At 35.3% G+C, this 12,120-nt stretch overlaps 1 protein-coding gene across 1 annotated transcript in view; it reads right to left on the bottom strand.

Moving 5' to 3' along the window:
- The window catches only part of cfap58 (cilia and flagella associated protein 58), a 65,373-nt gene extending 63,320 nt beyond the window's left edge, over positions 1–2,053 (bottom strand). The window contains exons 1-3 of the mRNA XM_088915788.1: positions 2,045–2,053; positions 767–1,048; positions 345–493 (exon numbers count right to left, since the gene is read on the bottom strand). Coding sequence (XP_088771914.1) covers positions 345–493; positions 767–1,048; positions 2,045–2,053 — 440 coding nt within the window. The remainder of the gene's footprint in view (positions 1–344; positions 494–766; positions 1,049–2,044) is intronic.
- Between the last annotated feature and the right edge of the window lie 10,067 nt (positions 2,054–12,120).

Below are 12,120 nucleotides of genomic sequence, written 5' to 3'. Positions count from 1 at the left end.
CCCCAGCATTGCGATACAGCAATGCTAACCACTGGGATACTGTACTGCCCCATTTTCTATGTTAAATTCATATTTTGTGACTGTTTTTAGTACAATTTTATCAAACTAAGGAATAAACTTTTTTTCTGAATAAAAGCGAGAGACTTACATTCCATTTGGTGAGACATTTCTCTTTCAAGATTTAAAAATAGGGATACAGAGCATGGATCTTTCATCCTAGATACAAGGTTTACAACAATGCATTCTGCATTGTATATGAGTCATAAAGGTTTATATTAATATCTCTAGCTTCTTCAGGGTATCTCAATTCGTAGGTAAAAGATGAACGAAGACATAACACTCACCCGTGTTCCTGGCCTATTGACAAGCCAGCGCCTTGTTCAACAAGCTTTGTTAGGTTAGAAATCTCCTGTTTCAGTGAATGGATTGTTTCTTTTGCCCTTTGTTCTTTCTCGTGGGCTGCATCAACCATTTTCCAGGCTTTTTCTATCTCCTAAAAGAGCACCACAAATTTAAGTGAGAAGATCACAGAACTATTATATAAAGGGTCAACTTTTCTAAACCAGCTATTCAAACCAAAATCAAACCTCAGTTTTAGCCTCAAACTAAAATAGAAATATTTCTCTCTCTCTTTTAGGATACAAGTGTTTCAATTAAAAAATGGTTACACGGAGAAAACTAAGCACTGCTCACTCTCAACAGACTAATTCTGTGTTCAAAATGAATTGCTGGTTTTAGTATGAACGCCATGGAAAAAAAACATTACCTTTTTCAGAGATGTAATAGTCGTTTGATCTTCTTGAGACAACTTCAATGCTGTTGCAACTTTGACAGAGTTGGATACTATTTCCGCGTTTAACTCCCTGCATTTTGCCATAAGCCTTTTCTCACTCTCATGGGATTTCTTCAGGGCTTTATGGAGTTTCTCATATTCTGCCCGGAATTTTTCAAGGCTCTTATCTCCCATGAGCTCGTTAAGAACTTCCTGAAAGTCCTTTTCCAGTGTCTCAAAGACATTTTCTTCAGTTTCTAGCTTCTGAGCCTTTTCCTAGAAATAAAAAGGCAGGGATTGAAACAATGTTGTCTTATTGCCAGTGGAGGATAATACAGGTGATACAGAAGTTTGGCAGTGAACACCTGTCATATTTTATACATCTCATGATTCATTTGTTAAATCAGCAATCCTATTTTTTTCCAGAGCTATAGACAGGAAAACACACGGTCCAATAAAATACTGCTGCAGTGAACAAATTAATAAACATATTCCTAATTTATTAGGATGGATTGCAAATACAGTCTTTGAATGACTGTGGTTGCTACCCACAACTTTTGAATAAAAATTCACTTGGAAAATACGAAGATGAGATGAAAGCAAATCTACATGAAGGCACACTGTCAAGGCTACAGTAGTAGTGCAACTATTTTTCAGTGCTCAGTTCTACATTTGAATTTCTTTTGACTATAATATTCATGATGGAAGTCTTAAATCGACACCTCCACAATGGTAAAAGATAGAGAATGCACACAGCCACCTACTAAATAATTCCATGATTTATACATGTAACAGATTCGTTAAGGTGTAACTTTAGATATGGAATCAGATCATCCCTATAGGGAAATCAAATTCTGAAAATCAAATGATAAATTAATTAATCAAAAACTAAATCAGTTCTTGGTGTAACCTTTTCCAGGAGACTAGTCAGTAAAAAGGTAGATTGAGAACTCAAGAATAAAGGCCATTCTCAATTCAAAGTATAAGTTGTATATTTTGGATAACATATAATAAATGGTTATATCGCTATTTTCTGGGTTCCTAATAGATAAACGATGTTAGATGATTGATAACATTATTCATTTAATAATAAACAATTGCTGTTACTAATCACTACTCCGAAAAAAAATTAATCTCTAAGATTTTTCCAAATATTAATTTTCTCATATGAAACTACTAACATCGATATAAATACAACAATTTGTCCTTGAATTATTACAATCCAAAATGTCTCGATAATTCATCTGTTTGAGATGTTTAGCTTAAACTTACCTCCGTCATTTTTTTCACTTGTCCTGTTTAACAACTTATCCAGAAACTAAAGTTTGTAATTCGGGAACTACAGAAAGATTTTAAACATCAAAGAATGTATTTTTTAAAGACAAGAGTATTTTGCATAAAAACATTACTTTCGCGTCCATAACGTCTTAAATGTCCACGTTGTGTTGTTGTGGATTCTTTGGAAACCCGGCGCGTCCTTCTCGTCTCCAAGCAACCACGCCGCTCCTTCTTTTTACGTGATGACATCACTCAATTCTCCCATTCAGTAATTCCAAATTATAACTTTTGAGTTACTTTTCCATTCGTACATACTATGAAAATTACACAAAGTGGTACAGAAAAAATATAACCCTAATTTGAAACTAAGTAGGATATTTTTTGTGAGCTCCCTTATGTGTACTTTGTTGCATCGTAGTTTTGTTCTATTTCAAAATATAATCAAAATGTTCATAAGAGATACATCAATTATTAGCAAATGAGGTGACTTTTTTTTACATCAAACTACTCTTGAATATACAGCCATTTACTAGAATAAAAAAAGGCATGAATGTAAAAGGTTTAAATATCAGATTTAGACAATTAACTAACAAACCTAAAAAACAAATATTTCTATAACACCTAAACGTTTTAATACTATATCCAAAATTGTTGCAAGACAGCGTCAAACTTCAAGCTACCTTGAAATGAAATTTCAGAATTGATGTTACATTAATAGTAAAAATAAAATGTGTTTCAAAATTAGTGAAATTGCTTGATTGTGTAATCATATCAAGGCAAGTTCTCCATGTACTGTATGTGGAGTAAGCTTTGAAACCATTGAAACAAATTTAAAAAGTAATGCACATATACAGTACAATAACAGTGATACCAGATCCTTACAGTTGAAGTACTTTATGGAAAAAGAGGTCATGCAATGGATTCCTTTTTTTGTAAACATAAGACAGTAGTCATTTTATGATCCATTTTTTTCTCTAAGAATTCAATTAAAGCCATCATGTTTGAATAGTGGTGCATATCATCACATGCAGGAGAAAATATTTTATATTTCCTTACAGAAGGAAAGTCCGCCAATGCAGCAACTTACTTGATTTGAGACAAAAATGATTGTTGCAACAAACTGCTTAATGACTTCATGAAACCTAAAGAATCAAAGTAAAGCAAAACACATGAATGGTCACCAGGAATGTGTTTTTTTTTTATTTCATTACTTATCACTTGTATGACTTGAAGACAATTTAATCAGCAAGAGTTATTCACAAGAACTGCCAAACAATTATGTGATGTGATGCTAAATTTACTTTCTGCACTGATGACACTTCTCCGACAGCTTGCCGTTTTGAGTTTTTTTTTAATTAATTTCAGATTCTTGAGAAGAAAGGGAAATGAGACCATCCAGAAACTCTCTCAAAGTCACTTTGGTGTTAATCTTGAATTGTGCCAACTTAATGAACGCATTGTCTTTAACTTGAGCAACATCACCTAAAATTACAAGTTCATAAAGGGGATAATTAGTTGATTGTAAAACTCATTAATGGGACAAATTGTTGATTATTTGAAAGGCGTTATGTTCACAGGGTGCCTGGGAAGATTTAGAGTTCTCAAGGAATGTAAAAGGTTCGCAATATGTCTACAGCACTGCCATGTGAAAGGGAAACTAGACATTGCAGGCTTGAAATGTCCTACAAAGAGCATCTATAAACATTAGACAAGAAGAAATATCCTAATTGTTATTAATGTACAAGCGTATTACTCTACTACATGTTGTGTTAGTGAACGAAGAAGACATATGATGAATTATTTATTGCTGTATTCCGAAGATCCTGAATTCAAGACACTGAAGAAGTTCAATCCCTTAGATATTGAAATGCCATTACAATGAAATCCCTGTATTTCTTTATGTTTCTTTTTATGTGGGTCTTGAGACTTTTTATATTTCTTTCACTTTCAGGAAAGATAAAAATACTGCAGATTACCAAACGTTCGCTATGGGAATGTATTCATTTCACTGTTTAGTGAAACATGAGTGTTTAGAACCTTCCAGTATTGAAGGATGTTGGCCTCATCCATATTTCTTTTAACTGAAACAATGCTCACTTTTCTCTTTAAGGTGAATATTGTTTTCCTCACCCACACACCTGCAGGTGCCCAGGGAAAACTCAGTGGTTATTGAATCTCCAGAATCTTCAAGAGCCCATATTTGACTAATGCTGATGCTGCTCTCAGTGGTCAATTATGTGTCACCACTTGTAAAACAAGAAACAGTGAATGCAATGCATTTTTAGAATATCAGGGAGACAGAATGATTTAACTAACAAGAAATAAAAAACTAGGTGCGCAGCATCACCACACAGAATATCCTGAGCCTATCCTGGAAGCACAGGACACAAGGCAGGATGAGAATACACAACTGCTCTCCCCATATTGTAACCAGTCAGGTCCACAGAAAGAGAGACATACTGTAGCCTGAGCGTCTTTCAGAGCTGGGAGACTGCCAGGGTGCCTGACAAAAGCCAGCGCAAACCTGAGAGAAACACAAAAACTCCAAGAAGTCAGCATCAAACCCAGAACCCTGGAGTCAGGGCAACCCTGGCAGCTATTCTAACCAGCATGCTAACAAGTATTCTATAATATTCCTACAGGATCTAGTAATTTTCCATAATTCCTGAAAGCAAATAAATTAGTTTATTATAAACAGTCTTTCCTGAATGAATTTCATTATCTGATTATATTTATGGATCATCCCACTGGTGATGTGTGATTTTGCTACACTGCAGAATAAACACAAAATAATTATCTAGGCCTTAAGCGAGGTACAGTATACTCCTCATTGCACACTTTAATATCTTAAACTCATGGATTATCTACAGTGTGCTCTACTTGATAGGAAAAGCATGCACTATGGATTAAATATACACAGGGAACACTGCATGAGATTCTGTTATAATCACCACCATGCTGACTTTCTGGACATCAGGAGTTTTACGATCTTTAAAAAATTGAAATGTATTGTAATATACATATATATTATATATATACAGTATCACACTTAAACGTTTCAGAGCATTACTGGTTATTTCAGAGTTTTGGAAACAATAGTAATCGTTTTTTAACAGTTTATTGTTGATGTGATACAATTTTAAGTTTTAATAAATACCATTGCAGTAAAGCTTCTGCATATACAATCTGTCCTTTTCTGACTTGCACACTCTGGTGACACACTAAAGATTTTGTATTTGTGTTCCCCTAGGATTTCATGTCTCCTAAATCAAGATTTGTTACATTATGTATTCTATGAGCGGCTGCATTGAGCTGATATGTTCAGACAATACTTATTGTTCTGTTGATGCTGTGGTTTTGTTCTTCTGTTCATCTTATATCTGCATCCACTGTTAGTTCTGTGAGCAACAACACACGTTCTGTGAGCTCACATACCCTCCGTGGAACAAGGTGTGCTCCTTTATTTTTTGCAAATGAGAATGTATATCTATCAAAAGCTTCTGATAGAATAATGCTTCTTACTGTGATAAAATTGTGTACCTCTTGCAAAGACTATTCTGACTTTAAAGGTTGATCCCTCCTTGCAGTCATTTTCAATGTTTTTCATAATTTGTGAAACACTAAAACAAGAAAATAACAAATTCCTCCTCCCAAAAAATCAAATTGTTTCTGACTAAAATCCTTTCAACAAGGACCATAATCACTTGATTTAAGATTACACTGACAACAGTTGATGGAAATCAGTCTTTAAACATGTTGTGTACTCTCTAGTTATTGTACTGTAGTAACAGAGTTGGATTTTTCTCAAACAATTAACTAAAAACTAAAAAAACATGATTTTATGGATATTGAAAGATTGGGAGCTGTGGACATGTAAAATCGTGTTAGACATTGGAGACAGACAACAGGCTTTTGTTATCAATCTTTTAATTTCCATTTCCTTTCCCCCGTTATTATAATATTGATTATTGCATATCAGTTACGAGTAAGAATTGAATCTGCTTAGATTGTCACATTCCTACATTATTGACATATTAGGTATTCCAGTAGAACAGTGAATATGTGGTGAAGACACATGACATTGCTCAGCAAGTCATGTAACAAGACCTGTACATGTCATACAGTTCTTTCATGAACAAAACGTAATATTCAGATTGAAAAGGTGATATAGGATAAAAATATATCTTTGCTGGAAAACTTAGTTATAGAGTCACAGCATCTAATCAACTCTAAATAATCACCCGCAAAATATAAACAGCACATACTATCAGAGAATAGGGAATAATATTTCATAAAATGTGCACTACATTTTTTAGAATCCTGTTGGAAATACACAGACTAAAAGTTATTACCTGCAGGGTCTGCTTTACTTTCAGGATGCCTTTTCAGAGTGTTTCTTCTTCCAGTTGACCTCTATCTGAGCCTGTGGATAAAATGCACTTGAAGGGCCTGGCTAGATGCGATCCCTTCACTACTTCACAAAGCGACCTATTTTTAGACAGTTAAGACATTCGGTTCACAGAAAGGCCTGCTAGCTACTACCTCCCATTGACTTCAAGAGTTTGCACTGTCACATGAAGATAATGCAGAGGCGTCTCCTTGTCTCGGGGTGTCTAAGGGAGAATACATAATACACTGTTTCAATACAATATTACAAAAGAGAAAAATGGAGAGAGAATGAAACTATATAGACAGTGCAGATTTCCTCACTAACTTTAATTGAAAAATAAAAATACTGTCCTTTTCACAAATATATTATGTTGTATGGACTGGTCCATCCATTTTGTTCTTCTTACTTTTTCAGTACAGCATAACCAGTCAGAGGAATTATCCTCCCCTTCCAACAGGAATTAACTTGACCCTTTTGAATAAAATCGTGTAAAGCACTTTATGAAAAACTAAATCAATGCAGGAGACAAGCTGACATCTATGCAGCTATAAATGTTCCAGTAGCACCCCATTAGCTCTGGCCCCTGCAGCCTGTATGCAGTTTGAATTAGGGTTAACATTATGTATGGGGGTGTGCAGAAATATGTGGACACTCCAGTCAGTACTTAAGACTACACAGTGGATACTTTTAGGAGAAACTTTATTGTCATAACTTTGCAACCCTGGCACAGTCAGTTCAATAGCATTTAGAGAGAAGCAATACTTATCTGTAAAAGTGGCTTAAAGCAGTGGGTGTTTGCACTGACAGCATCCAAGAATTTATATGATATCCTTTCATTAGGAGCTGTTTAGCGATTTCTCAAGCTGGAGGTGACAACCTTGGCTTATCTCATTCCTTTCCCTTGCAAGTCTTTCTTTCCACTAATCCTCAAATATCCAGTTGATCTCGAGCTCCAGAGACAAGAAAATCTATCAGGGTCAATTAAGAGATTAAAACTGAGTCCTGATGCAAGTCCTGCAAAGACATGACTGCCCTTCTTTTAACTTGTAACTCTTTGTCCCAGAGTAGACCTACTGTAGCAACCACCTCAGGTTTTTGCATTCTTCAATTTGTTTTTATTAAATAACTCAATTAAATAATTTTACTTTCTCATAGCTCATAGTGAACAATTCACACTGTCACTTCCAATTCCTGATCACGTCAGTGTTTTAAAAGTAATATGAAGTTGGGTAAAATGTTAATAATAAAGATAAAAGTGCTGACTGGATAAAAAAAGGCCTGGTTTTCCAAGGACTGAAAAACTGCTTTAAAGTGAACAGGGACAAAGAATATCCACATTAGCCAATACGTCTTATCAATTGTAAAATAAGCAAACAATGGTATTCAATAAAAAGGTACTGTATTACTTGTATTGTTTACTGATTTGTTCTGTAAATCCAATAATTTTCACAATTCATACACTGGAAGGATTTAAATAAAGATATGCCATTGGACCTAATAGTAAATCACTGCTATAATTTGTATGATGTATCAGCTCCTCAGTCTTATTGGATAAATACAAGGTCTTTATGGAACTGAAATGTCAGTTTAATAAGACTTCCCAAGAGTAACAAGGTAATAAGAATTAAACAAAATTATTGTTTTGCAAGTGCATGTCAATGGAAATGGTTATGGAAATGTTGTTTACACATGTAATTTTAACAAGTGGAGTATTTAATCAACTTCACAAAATGAATAAATCAGTCCACCTTCAAGGCATTACTGTAAATTACAATTTTGGCAAAATATTTGATTTTTTGTATATATGGACTCCTGAGAGTCAACTAGAACTAATCCTTCAAAATATATATGCATATTTTCTCCTTCAGTAATAAAATAAACTACAGTATGCCTGAACCCCAGTAGCACTCCTCATGGAGCAGTAAATTATTTATTGTTTTTATTATTTTCTTTTAAAATTTGTTTGGCAGCTTCAAAACTGACTTTATGAGTCCAAAGGTGTTTCCAAACAAACCAAAAGATTAATAAACCATTTATTAAGCTATGTATTTAGGCACTGCAAGCGGATAATACTCTCAAGTGAAACTGGTTCAAAGAAACACATTTGAGAGATTTCAAACAACTGCTTCTGATGTTAACAAAAATTCTACTGTTGGTGTGGTGTGTTCAGTTGAACAGGAAATTTCTTTCACATTTGCAAGTCACAGAGCCCCATTTAAATGTCCCTAAGGCTGTGGTCACTGAGGCCTTTCACAATGTTCGGTCTACACAAGGTGTTTTTCAGTACATTTGGTGATAAGAGTGAACAAGTGAGCATGGGAAATTACAGTATACCAGTGTTAAATTAATGGGCTGGTCTCATTCTTTTGGCAATGAGCCTAATTTAGTTTTCAATTTTTGAACGCAAAAAAAAATTTAAGGATCCACTTTCACATTGGAAATCTCACCAAGCTTCTCTTTCAAAATCAAATAATGCAGAGTTTGTGGATCTTTAAATAAAAAATGTATTAATTCTTTTATTAATCAATTCCTCAAGTGTTCCAATTGTCCTATGTATTTCATTGATATTTCCTACTATTGCTTTCTTTCAGTGATTTCACTGAAATTGATGCCTTTTATCACATTTGTGTCATCTTGCTTAACATTCTCAATGTGTAGATCACAAAACAAAGTCCAAATACCCTCAGTATACTTTTCAATTGCACTCTTAGAATTAGTCCCACAATTGTGGAGGAGGGAGAGGGATGTAAGGAGAAGACCTTGACTTGCATCAAAGTGAATTTAGTCCCTTTACACTAATCGTCTTTTCTGTTTTAAAAAAAGTATATGAAGTAAACTTTGAAGTAAGGCATGAGATGATTTGACATAACCAAAAATAACATTAAGAGAGCAAAAATGTTCTTATTTCCGTATTCTGTTGAATCACAAATATCACGTTGGTCTTGCTTGGCTTCAGTGGCACAGAAATACATATTTTTTCAATGCCAACAACACCATAGAGTTTGTGTGTTCTCCTCATGTTCACGTGGGTTTCCTCTGGGTGCTCAGGTTTCCTCCCACAGTCCAAAAACACACTGGTAGGTAAATTGGCTTCTGGGAAAATTGTCCCTGCCTTGTGCCCATTCCTTGCCAGGATAGGCTCCAGCTCCCCTGCAACCCTGACATGGAAGAACAGTAAGAAAGTGGGTGGGTGGATAATGTAAGCATTTTACCAACTGATTTTTATCACTATTTACTGCCACAATGATTGAACCAGTTCGCCCACCCATTCATTATCAGAAAGCTGCTTATTCCTGGAAAGTGCTGCAGCAACCTGGAGCTCAGGCTGATAGCACAGGTCACAAAGCGGGACTGTCCTAACACAGGGCACACGTACTGTACATACAGTACACAGGGATAATTTAGCATCACCAACAAACATAGCCAAGCATGGGTTTGGGTGGTGGAAGGAACCTTCACAGTGCCTGGGAAAAACCCACACAAACATTGGAGAACATGCAGACTCCCCACAGAATGTGTACAATTGCAAACTCATGACCCAGGAGGTGGGAGGCAATAGTGGTACACTTTCAAATTAAATGGGGGAAAAAAACATGAGAATAGTGAAAGTGTAAAACAGTCTTACTAAAACTAAGCTCATTATGAACCATCAACTCATCGATGCACATTCCCTGCTGCGTGTACTAGACCAGGGTATTGAATAGTCATTCAGAACAGAGGGAATTCTTCTTTACGCAGCACAGAGAAGAGTGACCAGATTCAACCCTTGATTTAAAGGAATGTCTTTATTCTTCAGAATTAACAGTGAAACACAGACCACAGAATTAAAAAAGTAAGGGGAAATTTTGTTTAAAACAAAGAATGGAAGGCACCTCTTTATACAGCATATTGTTGATCTCTAGAACAAGCTACCCTGCGAAGTTATAAGTTAACCCCGGTTTCTTTCAAGAAATGGCTGATAGAGATCCTCTGATCAATTAGCTACTGTAATACCACCCAGACATGTTAAATATGCTGAATGATTTTCTCCATTTTTCTAAAACGTCTTATTTTTATTATGTAACAAATGAACTCTAAAATACATGTCCAAATGACTAGTGCACCATTCAGCTTGTTGACTGCTGAATGTAACATGTAATTATATCTAATTTTAGAAACTTTCTTTAAATTACATTTCCCAACGTTAAAACTGTTATTATTACCTCTCGTAAGAATGAACTGTGGTCCAATTCTGTCACTTACGTAATATATCATATATGTCCAGAAGGGGGAGCTCTGGGGTGGGAACCGCTTGGAAGTTTCTCCTTCAACGCACTTTTAAATAAAGATTATGATAAAAATAAGGCAACAAACATCGAAGAGCTATATCTTTTCTTTTTCTATTTTATGGCTAAGTTATCAAAACGTATACTTTGCATAACATACAGCACCACATGTTCCGAAATCAGCTGAATTTGATCGGCAAAATAAATTGCTGCTCCAGTACAATTTATTTTGCCATCATTAAATATCACATCTTTTTGAAACGAAGAGATAGGGCGGTAGGTGTTATTGAGGAGGTATTTTCAATAAAAAAAAACATGCTTGTGACCAGATCACTCACAATTTGCAACATACAGTGTCATACGTGATATGGTTATATACTGTAGAATGAAATTATTATGGATGATTATATAGTGGATATGTTTTGATTATATTTAAGTAAAACATAAAACTAAGTCGATACGTTTTATTTGCAGTATATTACAAAGGTGCGCTATCGAAAATACTTTAATGAGATGTATGTTTTTTTTGTTTGCTTATATTTTTTGTAAATTCCACAAGAGGGCGCCTTTACCACAGACGAATTCGTTTGCCCATGTGTCAAGACTTGCAAAATAATTATTCATAAAGAAATTATGGCAACGCGGACACTCCGAAGTCAGACATAAAAAAAAAATTCTGCCATTTGCATTGTTCCCAGATTCTTCTCTTTTCTATGCAAAAAAACTTCTTTCTGTAATATTTTTTTTAGTAAAGAAGGGTGTTGTGGGTAGCCGAACCCAAGGTAATAAGGCTACATTTTACACATCAGGTCATTGATATTTTAAAATAATTAACATCACAAGAGCCATCAAAAATAAGTCTGATTTTCAAAATTCATTAAGATATCGGACATTTTTATGTCTCTTAATATTAAGATTTATATGCGTTTGTTTTGACCCTTTTTTTGTGGAATGATATGGTCATACTATACTGATTTTGGGGCATACTGTACAGTCCTGATTCACTGTCTTGCAACTTATTAGATGTGACTTTAAATAATGGCACACCTATCCATCATCTGTCAATTTTCTAACTGTTTTATCCAATATATGGCAACAGGGGGCCTATCCCAGCAAGCAGCAGGCAATAGACAGGATAGGACCTGGACAGGGCGCCAGTCCATCATAGAGCAGACACAAACAGACACACAGACTGGGGCCAATTAACTTACCAGTCTGTGTTTGGAAGGTGGGAGGAAACCCATGTGAACATGGGGGAGAATGTATAAACTCCACACAGATAGCACCCCGGGAATTGTACCCAGGGCCTCAGCGCTCCAAGGCAGCAATGCTAACCACTGCACCACAAAGCCACCCCACTGACAGAACCATTTATGTCATTTTATTCATTCTTTGCAGTATGGGACCAAACAATT

This window comes from Atractosteus spatula, chromosome 5 (assembly GCF_055471065.1).
Source record: "Atractosteus spatula isolate fAtrSpa1 chromosome 5, fAtrSpa1.hap1, whole genome shotgun sequence".
NCBI lineage: Eukaryota > Metazoa > Chordata > Actinopteri > Semionotiformes > Lepisosteidae > Atractosteus > Atractosteus spatula.
Note: the sequence above shows the minus strand (reverse complement) of the source record. Positions and strands in the feature narration are given on the sequence as shown.